General features: G+C 46.0%; 1 protein-coding gene across 3 annotated transcripts in view; it reads right to left on the bottom strand.

The window, feature by feature from the left end:
• LOC142310731 (ovostatin-like) overlaps positions 1 to 19,447 on the bottom strand; it is a 215,987-nt gene that overhangs the window by 64,066 nt on the left and 132,474 nt on the right. For 2 of the 3 annotated variants that reach the window (XM_075348358.1, XM_075348357.1), the window contains 7 exons: positions 17,703 to 17,845; positions 13,392 to 13,541; positions 12,244 to 12,411; positions 10,204 to 10,285; positions 7,643 to 7,775; positions 3,926 to 4,157; positions 290 to 413 (listed from right to left, as the gene is read on the bottom strand). In XM_075348358.1, the coding sequence (XP_075204473.1) occupies positions 290 to 413; positions 3,926 to 4,157; positions 7,643 to 7,775; positions 10,204 to 10,285; positions 12,244 to 12,411; positions 13,392 to 13,541; positions 17,703 to 17,845 (1,032 nt within the window). The remainder of the gene's footprint in view (positions 1 to 289; positions 414 to 3,925; positions 4,158 to 7,642; positions 7,776 to 10,203; positions 10,286 to 12,243; positions 12,412 to 13,391; positions 13,542 to 17,702; positions 17,846 to 19,447) is intronic. The other variant, XM_075348359.1, reaches the window with a different exon arrangement.

A 19,447-nucleotide genomic window follows, 5' to 3' on the forward strand; every position in this document is an offset into this window, starting at 1 on the left:
GGGGGATGGACCCGGTTGCTCTTTAGGTTCCTTCCAACTCTACCATTCTATGGTTCTATGATTAAGAATAGTGATCGTACATGTGCGTCATTGCTCCAGCCATTGTCTATGGGACTGTCAGAGAAAGCATTTCAGGGCCTCGTTCTTGGGACTGGTGGAAGACCCAGTGGTGGGACCCTCATGATCAGCAGGTTATCATGTATCCTCTGAATAGACAATAATTTGCCAGGTTTTACATCCCCTTATAAATTTTCCCAAGACAAATAAAAGGAGCAGGAAGATTTCTTACCTACGACTATTGCATTTATGTTCCATGTGTAGTAGGCTTTATCTCCGCTGCAGATACATTTATCCTGTTCTACGTCTTGGACTGTAGCTACATAATCACCAGAGCTCCAAAGAGTTACTTGGACCTGAATCAAGAATAAATGATGTATAGAAAACTTCATAGTAGAGGAAAGGAACTAGTATAATAGAGAGTTATGTGACTAGTTTAACTTCAACCCCTTCTGTTCAACTACAAAAATCTAGAACATTTCTATGGCAGCAATACAATACCAATCCCAACTAAGATTTGAAGGCGTTCACTACCAGCAGCCACCACTAGAAGGAGCTCAGCAGCGCTCTGCATACTGATAATACATTGAACTCAATAGAAACACAGTATACAGCAGGCTCCCTCTAGTGGTGCCTATAGGACATTTTTTAGTGATCTGGTGAACGTTCACATAAAAAGGTTATGGACACCTTGGGGCATAGAAAACAGATTTCTCTAAGTTTCAATTATAATCCTCATTCCTTAATTTATTTTTAATTTCCTGATTCCAGCCTGCTTCTTGTTGAAGACTAGTGATAGGCGAACCCGGACTGTAATAGTCCGGATCCGCATGGTTTAAAAAGTATCCAGGTGCCGGACCTGGGCCTGGACTTCTCAGGGAACTCCGGCTAATGATCCAGATCTGGCAACTCGGGAAATAAAAAAAGTAAAAATAAAATAAAGCAACCACGCTATAGTTACCGAGTCTCCGAAACATCTGTAACTGCTTCCATGTCGCTCACTCTTCTTCTGGGGCTGCTTATTAGCTTCATACATATTCACAGCTTCCCCCGTCCACCGGCAGTCCTGGCATCTGTCAGCAGTCAGATGCGCCCAATGCCTGTGTGACAGTGTCTGCCTGCTTGCAGTCATAGACCCTGTCTGTGTGTCACCATCGTGGTATAAAAATAAATTGGTGTAGGGTCCCCCCATATTATGATAGCCAACACAGATAAAGCCACAGCTACAGCCTGCAGCCCCCAGCCATTCACTTATCTAGGCTATATCAAAATAAGAGGAACCACATGCAGCTTTTTTTTTTTATTATTTAAATAAATAATCTAAAAAGAAATAGCGTGCAGTCCCCCCAATTTTGACGCCCATCAAAGATAAAGCCTAACAGCTGTGGGCTGGTATTGTCAATCTGGGGAGACCCATGCTTATTGGGTCCTCCAGCCTAAAGGAGCAGCCTGCAGCCGCCCAGGATTCCTGCATCCATTTGATGTGACATCCTGGAACTTTACCCGGCTCTTCCTGATTGCCCTCGTGCAATGGCAATAGGGGTAATAAGGGGTTAATAACAGCCTACAGCTGCCACTAAGCCCTAGATTAATAATGGGAGGCACGACTGACTGCAACCAGTCACAGACGCCAAGACTGTTGGACGGCGGGTGAAGCAGTGAATATGCATGAAGGTAAATGAGTGGCCCCCGAATGAAAAGTGAGCGGTCTGGAAGCAGTTACAGCCGTGCCGGAGAGTCGGTAAATATAGCATGCTTGCTCTAATCCTTTATCCACACTATCACCATTGTTAAGCCCTAGATTCTGGTCCCCAAAAGGTTATATGGGGACTGGCGTCCAGATTTTCAGGATCAATTCCGGGTTGGAACCGATTTTTTTTTTTAAGTCTGGTTAGTCCTGCGAATCCCGGATATCTGCGAGTTCGCCCATCAATATTTAAGACTTCTCTCTTGCCTCTCCTAGTAAGACATGTTGGATGCGAGGTCTGTATGTCCTGAATACTGCTGTCCTTAGTAGCACTCATGTTTCAGAACAGCTACATTCCTGGAGTGATTTCCCCTTCATGTGCTTTCCTCCCTTTTTACAACATATTTTCCTGTAAATGCTTTCCTCCCTCTCCACACTCTGACCTGCCTTTTACAACCTTCTTTCACTCCCTGCAGCGAAGAGTGGCATCCCATGAGCATATATTATGGTCCAAGGACGGATGCAATGCCTGGTCTAGTGGCGGGACTCCTGACTCATACTACGGGTCGGGAGATCTGTAGTCAGTCCAGTACATTGGGGTACATGCATGGACCACAAAATACATTTATACGCAGCTGGCCTAATACTGCGTGAGTTGTTAGAGTCAGAAGTAGACCTCAGAAGGATTTGTGTAACATTTTGCAGGCCTGATAAAAGACTCTAGTAGCAGAATTATAGGAATTTATTTACAGACTCAAACTTGCAGTCTCACACTAGGGGTTTTGAGATCCGCAGTCAGTCCAATACACTGTGGTCCATACATGGGCCAAAACATGTACTCATGTGGAGCTGGTCTAACACTAGGAGAGTTGTTAGAGCCAGAAGGAGACCTCAGAAAGATTTGTGTCACATTTTGCAGACCTGATAAAAGAATCTAGTAACAGAATTATAGGAATTAATTTACATAAAATATTTAGAAAGTTGTATAATTTTGCAATCATTTTGTTTCTTTTTTTTATTCCAAAATTATTTGTATCAAAATCTAAAGAGTAAATACATAGATATAGAAGACTCTAGTCATGAAGCTAAAGCAAAAGAGTAATGTAGCGCCCCTGAAGACATCAGGGTGCTACAAGGTTCTGCATCCCCACAAGGATGCAGGGCCTACCGCCTTAGGGACCCAGAAGCCAAGTGCCGGTACCAACATAAACCCAGGTAATCCCAGTTTTCCCCAACAAATCACCCATACAATGGTACCCAGCTAGGGTGGGACCAATGGATGGCCGCCTAGAGGTGGAGCCAATCCAGTCCACTAGTTGACCAGGTGGGAGGGGCAGACTGTGGAGAGTAGTCAGTTGAGAGTTGACAGCAGGAGTGTGAAGGTGAAAGCGAAGTGATACCCTGACTCAGGTTGATGGTCACCTGGTACCCAGGAGAAGTGGTTGCCGGTGGAGTACGGTGGAGTACTCCAGGAACTACGCACCAACGGGGTACCGGACCGTAGGACAGGCAGGAGCTTCAAGCCAACCTGTTAATACCTGCACAACAAAGGGGACCATCAAGGACCTTGCTGACTCTAAAGAATCCAAAGACTCAGTAGCAAAGAGAACTGGGGACAGGACCAGAGACTCCAACCCCACAGGGTTTACACTACCGTCAGGTGGACAGAAGTGGACAAACGACAGAATGGGGGCCCCCAGTGTTCTATACCACGGGGACCCACTTACCAGAGACAGGTGCATGGGAAGAAGGTACCAGAAGACCAAACTGGCACTGGGACGAAGGGGACCTGGAGGCGAATCCAGCCGACCTCGGGCAACCAGTCAACATCTACCAGCAATCTTCCGATGCCCACTGCACCATACACCTGCTGGGGCAAAACCCTACTTGTGGAGGGACCACCATAATTGCTGCCAATACTACCAGCCCCAGTAGTGACATTCTGCAGCGACGGCTCCCTAAATTTAGCCGCAACACCACAAGTGGCATCACATGTGAACATGATCTTATTCTTCCCTATAAATATCCCCATTATAAAAAGGGCCCAGGGCACGGAACCGGGTAACGGCCACCACCGTGACATTCCCAAGAGAGACACTGCCCAGAACCGAGTACCCCATATCACTGGGTGCTACAATATCGGTCAGCCAAATTTAACTTCAGACGTCAGTATTTTCTTACCTTTACACACTCAGCCAGGTAGTTGGACACAGAGGCGGTGAGTACAAGAATTTCTCCTCTAATAAAGGAATAAGGTAGAGACATGTCTACAAAGAATGGGAGAATCGTGATGAAACTTGCCAAATTCTTCGTCATCCCAAATCCGTCAGTTTCAGAGGTGCAGATCATGGAGCCCTTCCACTCAGTGATGGTATCAGGAGCTATCTCAGATATTGTGCCATTTCCATCATGACTGAAGGACATAGACAGAGAAATGTAAGCTGTGTGGAACGGGATCGAGATACATCCTGAAATTTAGATACATGACTTATCACAAATGGATAGTGGACAATAATACACGTTGCAGCCAATTAATTCTTGAAATATTTTCATAGAACACTTAAGGGGTGTTCTTAGCCCTGTGTCTCACACTTTGCTTGTGTGCACTTCCTATATGGTTATTGTTGTTTTGTGTTACACTTTGCTTATCATTGAGGGTGCAGTTAAGGACACTCAGGGTCAGCCGGCTTTGAGTGCTGGCGCCATTGAATAATCTTAGGGTTACCAACCTCTACGGTCAGGAAGGCATAAATAAGGGTCAAATTTAGCATTTCTTCTAGTGTGAATAGAGACCTGTGGATTGCAGGTTTAAAATCTCTCCTGATTTGTTCATCCCCATGTGAGTGGTAGGGGTCAGTCATAACAAATACGCAACAGACGGTCAATTGCAAGGTAAACTCTATTCTTGTCATGAGGGTACCAAGACAGAGAGTGTTCCCTCATATTTCTGGAGATCACTGTTTAGGACTACACGCACACTTGCCTATGTTAATATTGTTGGCTGTGCAGATTCTCCTTGATCTGGTGTTTCTAGGGTTAAGTAGTCTGTCTGGTCTCCTGAACTCTAGATAAAAGCTGTTATCAGCTGTTCTGGGTTTTCTAATTACCACTGCTATAAAAATGCCTCTCTCAACTCAGGATGTTGCCAGTGATAGCTTTGTTTAGCTAGCCCCTAGAGGGAACTTATGCACTGTGGACCATGAAGTCATTTTGGGCACTGCAGCTGGAGTTAGCTGTATGGAAGCTGTGTTGTGTTTTTTCTTTTCTTAAGGCCCTGTCACACACACACATAAATCTGTGGCAGATCTGTGGTTGCAGTGAAATTGTGGACAATCAGTGCCAGGTTTGTGGCTGTGTACAAATGGAACAATATGTCCACGATTTCACTGCAACCACAGATCTGCCAAAGATTTATCTCTGTGTGTGACGGGGTCTTTAATCCCTTTTCCATTTGCCTCACTGGTTCATTCCCTTTACTCCTTCCTGTAGTTTGGGGTGTTTTGTATGGTTGCTGTTTATTTTACCTTTGTCTATCTTTTCCTCTCTGTGTCTTTACCCTAGAGCGGGACTAGTGTTCCTGCTGCCCTGCGCACTTGACAGGGCTGTGCCACTCGGGGTGAAAGAACCCGTCCTGGGATGCCAGGGAGCCCAGAGCTGCTTAGGATAAGTGTCAGGGGTAGACCCTCCCCATCCTTCCCTAGTAGCAGTGTGCCACCCCTGCCGCTGTCGAACCGCTCGGATCCGGGGGTGTTGCTGCTGTGGCTTGAGGGTCTCCGGACCCAGGGGCTCACGGCCACTCTTAAATGAAAAGAGTTTGTGACGCCACCCATGGTTCTTGGAAAAAGGGCAATACCGCCGCTGCTGATAGGAGTACCCGGGGGAGATGGAATGGGGCAGCCAGATGACGTTTCCCTCCACGGGTAGGGGAGACCTCGGGACTCTTTATGCTAGGAACACTGGTGCAAGGGAGCGCAGGGCCCGTGGAAAGCAGGGGAGGACCATGTACTCACTCAAGCAGCATTGGTGATGAAAAGCAGAGGCTGACAACAAGGTAAACCAAGTCTCTGGGTGCCGCTGGCTTCTTGAGAGAGCCCGTCCGGATATCCGTCCCCTATAGTGCTGCCTGGAGGTCCGGAGGTCCTGCCTCTGTGCACAAATTAGAAGTGTTCTGGTGGCCTGCTAGCGTAAAGCTGTCCGGGCCCCGCTCCCTACTGTTGCTACTGAAGCTGTGCCTGAAGCTACTCTCTGACCTAGGGTCCAGTACCCCGCCGTGCTTTTGGTCCCGGACCAGTGATTAGATTTGAGCTGCTGACCATCCTCCAAGACCAGGTCTAGGCACCCAGCCTCAATCCACTGCGACCGGGTCTCCAACTCCTCCAGGCTCAGACCAACATCTGCGACCCAACCTCTTACTTCCCGGGAGCCACACAATCCCCTAGCTCCTCACTGCTCGAGGGCTACCACTCAACTCTCCTCCTTCTCTCCCACCAGTCTGCCTGACCCCTAGGTGGGCGGCCCTATTCCAGCTCAGCAGCCCACTGGTGTGTCTGACAGGTGTGGTGTGAGGTGTGGCTAGGATTTGAATGCTGATGGAGCAATACCAACATTTTTGATCCCAGAACCATGGGAAATTGAGTGCTGCACAAGAAGAAGAAAGAGGGTGCAGTACCCTGTGACGCCCTATCTAGTCCAGGGGCATCACAGCAGTGTATTCCTTCTCCCGTCTCACCTTGCGGTGACCGAGGTGGAGCGCGAAAACCAGGAGCTGCCCTTGATTTGTACCCGGTGCCTATCATAAGAGAAGTTCAATCTCACCATCAGAGGCTCTGGTGAAGACTGAGATGGACCTTATATCGGCGTCACACGGTACGATATATCGGGCGATATGTCGGCGGGGTCACGTCGTAAGTGATGCACATCCGGCATCGTTTGATATATCGTAGTGTGTGACAGCTACGAGCGACGGTGAACGAGCAAAAATACTCACCTTATCGTTGCTCGTTGACACGTCGCTCGTTTTCAAAAAGTCATTTCTTCTTCTGTGCTCCGGTTGTTCATCGTTCCCGAGGCAGCACACATTGCTCCGAGTGACACCCCGGAAATGATGAACACAGCTTACCTGCGTCCCGCCGGTAATGCGGAAGGAAAGGGTGGGCGGGATGTTACGTCCCGCTCATCTCCGCCCCTCCACTTCTATTGGGCAGCCGCTGTGTGACGTCGCTGTGATGCCGAACGTCCCTCCCCCATTCAGGAAGAGAATGTTTGCAGCCCACAGCGACGTCGCTCAGCAGGTAAGTGCGTGTGACGGGGGTAAACGACTTTGTGCGCCACGGGCAACTAATTGCCCGTGACGCACAAACGATGGGGGCGGGTATGATCGCTCGTGCGATCGCACGATAGATCGTACCGTGTGACGCCGGCATTAGTCTCACCCCTCTTAGGGTAAGCCTGGTTCCTGGGAGCAGTGGGTTATTACTGTGCTGTGACATTACTCTGTTGCATGACATATGCTTGGTGCTAAGTGATTTAGAAGCAATTATGCAAACAGTAAATCATAAAAGTGCATAAATGAAAGTGGTGGTGGGGCTTTCAGCTGACAATTAAAGGGTTAGATTTTTGCAAGATGGTGTGCACCAAATGTCCATTTCCAATCCTCTTACAAGCCAATCAGCAGGCGAGCCAAGAGTTGAACGCCATCGGCTATTTATGCTAAGAGACACAAACATTGTCCTCCAAAATCAAGGAGCCTCTTGTGAACTTTTGGGTCTCCCTTTTTTTTGGAAGCTTTACACACCATATCAGGTTCGTAGCGATAAGTTGCGAAAACATAAGAAACAGCTTCCGAAAGACAATATTTTCAGAAAGTACAACCTCTCAAGAAGAGCAGCGACTACTTACTTAACATTGATCATTTTCCATATCCAGGTGTCTGTAAAGTTTGTTCTCATTTTGTCCGTGGTCTCAGTTGTCGGAATCACCTTTTGGGCTACGGAATCAGGAGGTGAAATTCCTCCCGATTCCGTTAGAACGGCTTTTCCAGGAACATTAAAAAAATAAATAAATTAGTACATGAGAAGATACAAGAAGAAATCCAGATGCATCATGGAGCCGAAGAGTAATTTAGGAGAACTGGTTCTGTTTTTACAGTTTATAAAACAGAATATTTCTATCCGATAGGTCAGAGCTGCATTCACAATTCTGCTGCCTTACATTGGAAACAGGTATTGGAGCTTGACGGACATGCCCCCAAAAAGATTAGTTGCGTTGTTAAATAATGCAGGAAGGATATTTATTATGTGAATTGGAAATTAGCTAAGATTAATGCTAAAAACTATCAGAAATTATAGCTCAAAGGGTTTCCCACCTATAGGCACGGTACCATTTGTTTTTTCTTACGTAAATGCATGTATTTTTGGATTAAAAAAATAATTTCTCATTGGATTTAATTAAAACATTTGCACTCTTTGCCTTCTATAGCCTTTATGGTTCGTTGTCTGTTGCCAGCTGCATAATGAGTTAACTGAGAATCTATCAGTGAGCTTGTTCGGACTATCCAATGGTAGAGGTTCTGTCTTTTCTTAGATGCCCATAGCTGTTCTATGACCATAAACCACATTATATTTGAACATTTAATGAAACCAAGTTGGTAAAAATATTTTTAGCGCAAATTACATCCATTAAAGTAAGAAAAAAAATCCCCAGTGTCATGGTTCTTACCCGTGGCACTCTGCTCTCTCTCTGCTCCGTTTTGTATTGCGGCAGTGGACAGGTCTTTCCTGCTGCGGGCCTGTGCCAGTATTGGGAGGATCCTGTTTCCTGGCGCCTCTTTCTGGGTGATTGCTCTGTTTCATTCAGGGAGCATTCTCACCCGGAACACCACCAGTCGTAGTTTCTGCTCTGCAGTGAGTGCTCTGGTTCCCGTTAGTGCCTTGTTACGATCTTGTCTCTCTACCCATGACCCTAGTGAACCTTTGCCTCCCAATCCCCAGGCTCTGACATTATCCCCAGGCTCCTGATCCCCAGCTTGTTTCCTGACCTCGGCTCCACTTCCTCCCTGTGTACCTGACTTGACTTACTGGCTCCTGAACCCTGCCTTACTCCCTGACCTCGTCTCCGCATTTTGCCTTAGTACCGAACAAGACTTCCTGGCCCCTGACCACCGGTTTGTCTCTTGACCTCAGCTCTGCTTTCTCCCTTTGTACTTTTGTGACTTCCTGGCTTCTGACCTCCGGCTTGTTTGACTACCCCTTCCATTAGTGGACAGGAGGACAAAGAGTATATCATGCAAAATATATTTTTATTCAAATGTATTAATATTTGCATCAATTTTGATTTAAAATAAGAGAGAGTCAGATACCACCCCCCAGTAGTAAAGACTCACAACGTACGTTTTACAAGTAACGTTACTTGTGAAACGTACGTTGGGGGTCTTTCCTACTGGGGGGGGTGGTATCTGACTCCACCTCTTATGCTTTTTTTCCCTGGGCTCTGTTACCTGTAATTTGGGGGTCATTGATAAATAGTCTTGTCATTGACTCATGCTCACCGATTTATAAAATTATAGGTACTCCCTGGGATTCCCTCTCATTTTTTGAGATATGCAGGTGCACTTTATATATGGAATTTTAGTGGCTTATTAATTGATATCTATATAGACCCCCCCCCCTCACCACCATGCTACTAGTTACGTCCATGAATTGTACATGTTCACTGTCCTTTTGTTATATGTTTGTCTGATTCTCTTATTGTAAATCAAAATTGATGAAAATATTAATACATTTGAAAAAAAATGTATATATATATATATATATATATATATATATATATATATATATATATATATATATATATATATTTTGCATGATATATTCCTTGTCCTCCTGTTTTCTATGAACTATGGAGTTATGCACAATCCCTTCGACCTACTTTGTAGGTGGTTTGGGATTTACCTATGATGATTTCATTGGGAATTCGTTTGTTAACCCTTCCATTAATGGTGTCTGATGACATCTAGTCGTTGATGGTCACACCCAGAAGTGGACAGCCTCTTTATTTTAAAAAAAATAAATAAATAATAGAAATGCAGGTTAAATATACCTTTCCAAAGCTGTAAATCAATCGAGTGCAATATGGAAGGATACATTAAAATATTGAGGTTTGCCAGCCTCAAGCAGAATTCTGAATACAGCTCTGGATGTCGAAACTTAGGATATAGGAATGGTCTAGGAGGAACAATGGCTTCCAACTGAAATCCACTAAGCTTTTGTTTTCTTTGATGGTAGATTAAGGAGCCATTTTAAGGGCATAAATAATACCGCCACTTGGTTTTCAAGTACTACCACCATACAGCGACTAAATAATACAGTGACTAAATGGAGTATAAATATTACAACCATACAGCATATAAAGCTGCCATACAAAGAATAATGCAACAATAATATAAAAATATCCATATTTACGTCCTGGGTAGGTTGCTACGTATGGCCGGCAGACTTCAGGTTTTCTCACAGTGGCATCCGTCCCCACAACTAAGCCGATATTCTGGACAAAACAGGAAGAATGAAGAAAGGAAAAAAATTGAGCAAAAAACTCAAATCAATTTTGTGGTGAATTAAAAATACCCCAAAGCCTACAATTTTTCTAAAAAAAATGTGTATGACTATATTTTTTTCTTCTCCCACACTAATCTTTGCTGTTATCATGGGTGTGTCACGGGTGACAGACAGTCCTGTGGTGTCTGGCAATAGGAGGTAACAGTGTTTGGTTGTTCAAAATTGCTCCCTGACTTTCCATTATTCCTGCTGTTAGTACTCAGTGTACTAAGTATCTTCTCCACTGGGTTTTCTTTCATTTCTCTTTAGGACCCTGCGGAGCTCCTCTTCCCTTCAGCTGATCATCATCTGTATTTCCCCTTGGGTTTAAATACTCTCATTTTCCTTGGACTTGTGCTGGTGATATTCAGTTACTTCACAAGCTCTGTATGCAAGCAGGTGGCTTGCACTCATCTGTAAGATCGTTGCTGCTCTTTGCTGAACCTCTTCCTGAGGCATCTGGAGATAAGTTGTTCATGCATTTTCCCTATGTGTGAGCCCTGTGTCTTCTTTAGTGTATAGTGGGGTTAACAAAGAGCTTATCCCACTCATTCACTAGCTATGGCCCAGCACTAGGGACATCATAGGTCAGGTATCCAGCTCAGAGCATAGGTGTGGAACCTACCTAGGGTGGTAAGGGACCCCAGGGACCAGCAGTAGGTTTGGTCAAGAGTCACCATCTACCCCTTCCATAGACATAGGGTTTCCCTTCCCTTCACTTTTGCTTGGTACTGCCCTGTACCTAGCGTGATAGTGTGTGACAGCACAGCTATCTGTACAGTTTCTACAGTATTTTATGACTTTCTTTCCCAAACTTTATAGCTAAGTTGTGACGTCCTCTCACTATCCTTATTTACCTTAATATGGCTGCTGCATTCCCTGTCTCGGCTTTTATACTGGCTATGATAGACTCTTCTGATTGGCTGCGTTATACTATGTGAAGCAATGCATTATGGCGAATCCCACCCACGGTTATGTGATCCTTCATTAGCTGATCCAATCTTCTGCAAATGCAGAGTGTTGTTCAAATATGCCATACTCAACAAATTCCCAAAAATGTAGCATCAAATCGCTTCATTCATTATAAAATATTCGCGTAAAGCAAATTGTAATTAAAATTGTAAAGATAATGGTCAATATAAATTGTGATATTCTTTTCAGCCTCTGAAACTTATATTTAAATAATGAACTTCTATGGAAACTAATTGAGAACTTGCAGCAGAATATCTGTGTCTGCTTCAAGGGAATCCATGGACTTAATTCCAAAGCCCTAGAGAATACATACACTACAATATAATGCGATGTAACGATAGCGGCCAGTGTAGGGGCAGCGATCGGGATTAGGCGACCTACGGGACCACAGGCGGGATCCGGGCTTACCATTTAGTGAGAAGGGCTTAGCTAAGCGCCCACCGCAAGGCGGACACCAGGTACCACTCCCAGGGCAGTGACTGGCACTGTTGCAGCTGACCCCTGGGCAGGTGACGGAATCAGGTATGGTGGGAATGGCAGGGACAAACAGATACTGGAGACGGACACAGGGATAACAGGACAGAAACTCAAGACCTGACAACTAGCTACGTAGCAGACTAGAACACTAAATGACTAAATAGAGACATTGAGCAGGCACCTCCCCTAATGGGAGGGTGCTTTAAATACATTGTGCCTCTAAGCCACAGGCTCAGAAGCATTTCCTGGAAATAGTAAGCAGCCCCTTTAACAGGTGGGTTGGTGTGCACACACGTGCATCTTAGGTACACTCCCGAGAACCCTGTGCAGCATGTACTGGGCCAGGGAGGGGAAGGAGGCAGCAGCACACGTTGATGGCTGGGGGAATGCAGGGAAAGTCGTGACCCAGCCGAGGCAGTGAGTAAGTCGGCAGAGACTCCAGCGCTACACGCGACTCACCTTGAGATTATTATAGGTGTCTCCATCTGTATCGCTACTCACGGGAACATAATAATTTCCATTACAAAATATCTGTGTGTTAGGATCTATGCAGGGAGGTCCTTGCTCCTCAACATCGAAGCTTCCAACATAATATCCATAGAACCAGAATTGTAGGGAGTAATATACCTAAAGAAGAAAGGAAAAATGGCTTGATGGTAACATAAAGATCAGGATACAAATAAAAGGAGAAGGGAGAAAAGTGCTCTATGCCCAATTGCCCGATGACTGTAACCAAGTCTTGGAGGACCATGAACATATGCAGTGTCTTTAATACCTTGTATTGTAGGACTCCTGGGGATTATAACACTAGTAAAATTTGTGATTAGGAGATTGTAATAGAATCAGCCATGGATCCTGTCTCAAGGTGTGACAGGATCACTAGGGACAGGGGAGCCTAAACTGGTCCTCAGGCTAGGGAATCCCAGGCTGACCCTGATCCCAAGATACACCTGAAGGTGATGATGTTTGGGCCGCCTTCCCTACCCTAACTCCTGAACAACCTTGGTCTAGTGGCCCTCTTCCTCCACCCAGGAGAGGGTCGGGATAGGAGTGATTAATCCCACACAAATAAACAGACAAGGGGAAATCCAAAACTCAACCTCATAGAAATCACGCACAGAGGTATAGACAAAACGCGATCAGGAGGAAACTAAAGGAAGGGAGAAAATAATCAGACAACATGAGAATTTCCACAACACACCAAACAGCACACAGAAGTTCACCAGCAACAGGATATCAAAGCACAAGGACCGGGATCACATAAAACTATCATCGGCATGGGAGAACAGGCTCCACCATCTTTAAAAGGGTGGAGGCGACTGTGATAGGTCTCCTGCAACATGTGACTCAAGCAGTAATCCACAGGCTAGCAGAGATTCCCTCCTGCAACCCCGATTACTAACAAAAGCACAGATAATCGACGCCTGAGCCTGTCTGTGCAACTCAAAAGCAGCATCGTGTAGAGTGCCTGACTCTGCTGTGTGAACAGCGTCAGAAGTAGTCCTGACACTCAGCGAGTTTTGAGTCAGACACCGTGTGACAGATCCAACCAGTGTTAACCAAGGATTCCTGTATTTTTTATAGCTAGAACAGAGTTGTAGACGTACTGTTTCAGGTGTTAACCCTGTGTCGGGATTGAGAAGAAGTATGCTGGAGTCAATCACTTTAACTGCACATAGAGAACCTGGAGATGCTGATATCTTTAGGGAAACATTAGAGGCCGGAGGTCCACTTTCTTCAGAAAAACTTAGCGATACCTACAAATTAATAAAAAAATATGTTATCTTCACAATATCAATGAAGCCAAACTGGACTAAAGGGGGCTTTACACGCTACGATATCGTTAATGTTTGGTCGCCGGGGTCAAGTTGTTAGTGACGCACATCCGGCGTCATTAACGATATCGCAGCGTGTAACACTGACCAGCGACCTTAGGCGACCTCGAAAATGGTGAAAATCGTTCACCATGGAGAGGTCGTCCCAAAGTCAAAAATCGGTAAGGGTTGTTTAGCGTTGTGGTTCATCGCTCATGCGGCAGCACACATCGCTATGTGTGACACCGCATGAGCGAGGAATGTCTCCTTACCTGCCGCCGGCCCCAATGCGGAAGGAAGGAGGTGGGCGGGATGTTACGTCCTGCTCATCTCCGCCCCTCCGCTTTGATTGGCCGGCCGCTTAGTGACGTTGCGGTGACGTCGCTGTGATGCCGAACGTCCCTCCCCCTTGAAGGAGGGATTGTTCGGCAGTCACAGCGACGCCGCCAACCAGGTAAGTATGTGTGACGCTGCGTAGCGATAATGTTCACTACGGCAGCGATCACAAACAATCGCATGCGCGACGGGGGCGGGTACTTACACGGTCGCTATCGCTAGAAATTGCTAGCGATATCGCTACCGTGTAAAGCCCCCTTAATGCATTGTCTGCAACAACAACATAAAAGACCAAGAAAGGCGCCTGTTTTGCAAAACCCATATTCAAATTCTCTATGGGGTAGATTCTATCTTTGACCCCTAGATGCATTATATCTTCGTGAAACACTTGTTGGGAACAGTTAGTCTCTGGTTCGCTGCCTGGTAATATTTGGTTATTGCACAGCAGCAACTCTGAGACATTATAATCTACAGATGGGTATTTCTTAAAACTGAGCAAATCTGCCAAAATTCGAACGCAGAAAATTTACTCAAAGTCAAACAGGATGGATTTTATTAGATGAGTCCGATAAATATAATAAATGGATGAGATTAATAAAAATATACGCAATTAGCCTGTCTATTTTTTTTTAGATTCATTGCTGCCATCAATTGCTAAATGGGTTATATTTTTTTCAAAAGTTCAAGGTATTATTATTATTTATTATTATTATAGCGCCATTAAGTCCATGGCGCTTTACAAGTGAAAAAGGGTATACATAAAAACTAGTATAACAATCATTAACAGCACAAAACAGACAGGTATAGGAGGAGAGAGGACCCTGTCCGCAAGGACTCACAGTCTGCAGGGAATGGGTGAGGGTACAATAGGTGAGGACAGAGCTGGTTGCGCAGTGGTATACTGGACTGAGGTTATTGTAGGTTGAAGGCTTGTCGGAAGAGTTGAGTCTTCAGGTTCCTCTTGAAGCTTTTCACGGTAAGAGAAAGTCTGATACGCTGAGGTAGAGAGTTCCAGAGTATGGGGGAGGCACGGGAGAAATCTTGTACGCGATTGTGGGAAGAGGAGATAAGAGAGGAGTAGAGAAGGAGATCTTGTGAGGATCTGAGGTTGCGTGCAGGTAGGTACTGGGAGACTAGGTCACAGATGTGTGGAGGAGACAGGTTGTGGATGGCTTTGTATGTCATGGTTAATGTTTTGAACTGGAGTCGTTGGGTGATGGGAAGCCAGTGAAGGCATTGGCAGAGTGGCAAGGCTGGGGAGTAGCGAGGGGAGAGGTGGATTAAGCGGGCCGCAGAGTTTAGGATAGATTGGAGGGGTGCAAGAGTATTGGAAGGGAGGCCAGAGAGCAGGAGGTTGCAGTAGTGGAGGCAGGAGATGATGAGGGCATGTACTAATGTTTCTGCTGATTCTTGGATAAGGAAAGCACGGATACGGGAGATATTTTTTGAGTTGTAGTCTGCATAAGATGAAGAGGGCTTGGATGTGTGGCTTGAAGGATACAGCAGAGTCGAGGGTTACTCCAAGGCAACGAGCTTTTGAGACTTGGGAGAGTGAGCAGCCATCAACTTTGATGGATAGGCTTGGTGGAGGAGTTGAATGAGGAGGAGGAAAGACAATGAATTCTATTTTGTCCATGTTAAGTTCCATGTTCTGCTATGAATAAATTATGGCGATAAGAGATTTCCAGATCATTCTTATTTTTTTTAAATTTTACACAATATCCAAACTTTTTGGGGCAGGTTGTATATTACAAAAATATTCTCCCCTAGACGCATGAGCAATTCTCCCCAAAATTCAATTTAGGCAGATTTGCTCACTTTGGGTGTAAGCTTTGATTCACATTGAATAAATTAGGTGCAAATCGAATCTTCCGGAAAACTGTTAAAAAAACAATGAACTTTAATACTTTTGTGTCCTTGGTCCTCCTCATACCTGTTACCCCCGCTGCCGCTCTAAGCTCTGGACTCTTCCATGGGGATAGAATCATAGACTAGGCAAATTTTGAGAAGGAGCCGGCACGAAAAGTCTATAGAGTTTTACTACTGTGTTTTTCCAAAAATAAGACACTGTCTTGTACTTTATTTTGCCCCGAAAAAGGCACTTGGGCTAATTTTCAGCGTAGGTCTTATTCTTAGAGAAACATGGTTGGGGGTAAGTTTACACCTCCCCAAAAAAAAAAAAAAAAAAAGTAGATTCCCCCTTCCCAAGAGACTCTTACTTACCAGACCCTGGACATTTAAGTAGCTCCCAGGTCCTCCTGCAATCTTTGGCGGGTGCTCTCAACAGGTAAGCTCCATGCTGCATCCCCTGATTCTGGCCGACACACACACATCAGATCACACACACAATCACACAATCAGATCACACACACAAACTCACCACATCTGCCAATACCAATAGCTTCCGGCCAGCAGGAAAAGATGTGACGCAGTGCAGCGGAGCGTGTGGAGGATGTGTTCCACCGCAGGTCCTATGTGTTCCACCATACTGCATCCCAGGATTCTCTGCTGGCCAGAAGACATCGGTGTCGCTGGATGTGGTTAGTGTGTGTGTGCGATCTGATGTGTGATTGTGTGTGTGTGTGATCTGATGTGTGCGCGATCTGATGTGTGGGTGTACGATTTGATGTGCGCGTGATCTAATGTGTGTGGGTGTGCAATCTAATGTGTGGGTGTACGATTTGATGTGCGCATGATCTGATGTGTGTGGGTGTGCAATCTGATGTGTGGGTGTACGATTTGATGTGCGCGTGATCTGATGTGTGTGGGTGTGCAATCTGATGTGTGCACGATCTAATATGTGCGCGATCTGATGTGTGCGCGATCTGATGTGTACGCGATCTGATGTGTGCGCCATCTGATGTGTACGCGATCTGATGTGGGTGTGTGTGTGATCTGTTGTGTGTGGGTCTGCAATCTGATGTGTGTGGGTCTGCAATCTGATGTGTGTGGGTCTGCAATCTGATGTGTGTAGGTGTGCAATCTGATATGCGCGCAATCTGATGTGGGTGTGTGTGTGATCTGATGTGGGTGTGTGTGCGATCTGATGTGGGTGTGTGTGCGATCTGATGTGGGTGTGTGTGCGATCTGATGTGGGTGTGTGTGCGATCTGATGTGTGTGGGTGTGCGATCTGATGTGCATGAAATCTGATGTGCGCACGATCTGATGTGTGTGTGTGAGATCGGGTGTGTGTGGGTGTGCGATCACTGCAGGTCCTCTGCTCGACGTCTGGTGAGTATGATTGCGGGGTGCCCGCTGTCTATAGGGAAGTGTTCTGCAGTATTCTTTAACTTTTTTAGCTGCATGGACACTTCATTATTGAACAGCGACTAGGGCTTATTTTTAGGGTAGGGCTTATATTTAAGCCTTGCTCCAAAAACAGCGATAATTCCTACTAAGGCTTATTTTGGGAGGAGGGCTTATTTTTGGAAAAACACAGTAGAGCATAACAGACGCCATGTACATAGGGGGTCAACCAGAACTTACAACCAAGGAAAAATGGGTTGAACCCTCAGACAGCATCAACGAGACTAGGCCCATGCGGTCATGTTGGGTGTAAGATACGTCATTGATGATAAAGACGTGGATCAGAGCCCACGAGGCAGTGTGAGGCCCAGTCATTAGCTAGATCTGGAGGGAGGAGAACAATAAGGAACCAATGGGAGGACCGGTAGGGGAATGGAGTGCAGGTATGGGGAGGGCCAAGGAAAGGGGAGTATAAAAGTTTAAACTCACCAGCGTTTGTGGTAGGGGTCCGTCTTACATACCTCGTTTTTGAAGCAGTTTTCAACATTCAATGACTTAATGTCGGAGATGATCTCCTTCTGTGGCATGCTGTACACAACGAGGTCGGTTTTGAAGGCCATTTCTGGAGTTATTGGAAGTTCAAAAGAGAATGTACCGTTCATAGCTGCAAAGTCAGAATAGATATTTTAGACAACTATACAATTACATGAGGATTTTCCATACTTGTCAACTTTTTCTGGCCGGTGTCGGAGGATGAACTTTGCTGCCTGTGTCTGTAGCAATTTTCTGACGCAGCTACATCCGCTGTTCTTTGTCATTCCCCTACCACACATACCCTCAATGGCGTGGTCTCCTCCTTATTACTCCAATAAACAAGAAACCTGTTGAATTTTTTTGATTTACAGGAGGTGTTGGGCTCTCAACAGTGCCCAGGATTTGCCGGCTCTACAAACTAGATGGCCTCAAGTTAGGTATACAGAGCTTACAGGGGTACAGTATGTATTTTATCCCAGTATTATGCTATTTCTAGTTCTTAGAAAGCAACTATTTAAGATTTATGCCAGTATGAAAGAGGGTCAAAAAATGAGTCTTGCCACATCTTTTACTGCTTGCTATAGGTTAATATTGACCCATTTGGGGTGTAGATAGTCCCTGGTTACCCAAGTTGCATTTGTTCCATGCAAATGTCATTCTTTTGCATTATCCATGTAATTACATGCCATGTCTTAAGATGTGTTATGTTATCTATGCTGCGTACCACCAGCAAATGTTAATGCCAGGTATTATACCTACCAGTTAGATATATTCAGCATTGCACCTATAATGTTTCTTTATTCTATTGCACAATGTACATGATGTGACAGATATGCAACATTCATATGTGCTATTGTGGCGCCCTGGACTAGCCAGGTCGCCACAGGTACTACAACACACACCCCCACCCCGAGACAGGCACATCAGCCAGACACAAAATCTTTGTTGCCTCCCTCCAGGGGCTGATGTCCACACCAGGTGGGGTGGAGCCAGGTGGTTGGCCCCACCCACTGAGGAGTTCACAGTCCTGGAGGCGGGAAAAGGAAGTCAGATCAGTTAGGGAAGTGCAAGTGAAAGGAGTGAAGTAGTAGTGGAGGAGTAAACTGACCGTGTCCGGGTGTGTGGCCCGGGCACTAAGAGCAAGGTTGGCAGACAGTGGTGGCCGTCTGCAGGAGAGGCAAATCAACGCGGAACCATAGGACCGGGGTCGGGCGGTGGCCCGCCGGTACTGATCCGGGGAGCGAAGTGAAGCCAGCACACACCGGCAGGGCCTGCGGACCCCGACCAAGCTTGGAGTCCCCGTTAAGAGGTCAAATCCGTCAGTGACCGGAACCCCAGGGGTTTCCTAACATCCAAGACCCGATAGAAGGCAACCGTCCGACCAGTAGAAGGAAATACAGCTACCGCCACAGCTAGAGTTCCAAGGGCCAGAGCCTGCGGGCAAAAGGGCTCCTCCGGCACATATACACGCTGGGGAGCGGGTTACCGTTGGGAAGCCATCGGGACCGAACATACACAAAGGTGCAGGAAAAGGCAGCCACCACCAACCGTCCGGGAGAAACCACAGCAGCCGGCTGTGGGACCCGTCCATCCAGCCGTTTGGTTTACCAGAGACTTTACGTACATTTGTGGCCGAGTGAGTACAATCTTGCCATCCGGCACTGCGCTGTGCAGTCCAGGCGCCCTGCACCTTGCCAGCCCTGCCTCCCCGTCACCTCACCGGGCCCCGGGA

The sequence above is a fragment of the Anomaloglossus baeobatrachus genome, chromosome 5 (genome assembly GCF_048569485.1).
Source record: "Anomaloglossus baeobatrachus isolate aAnoBae1 chromosome 5, aAnoBae1.hap1, whole genome shotgun sequence".
Taxonomy (NCBI): Eukaryota; Metazoa; Chordata; class Amphibia; order Anura; family Aromobatidae; genus Anomaloglossus; species Anomaloglossus baeobatrachus.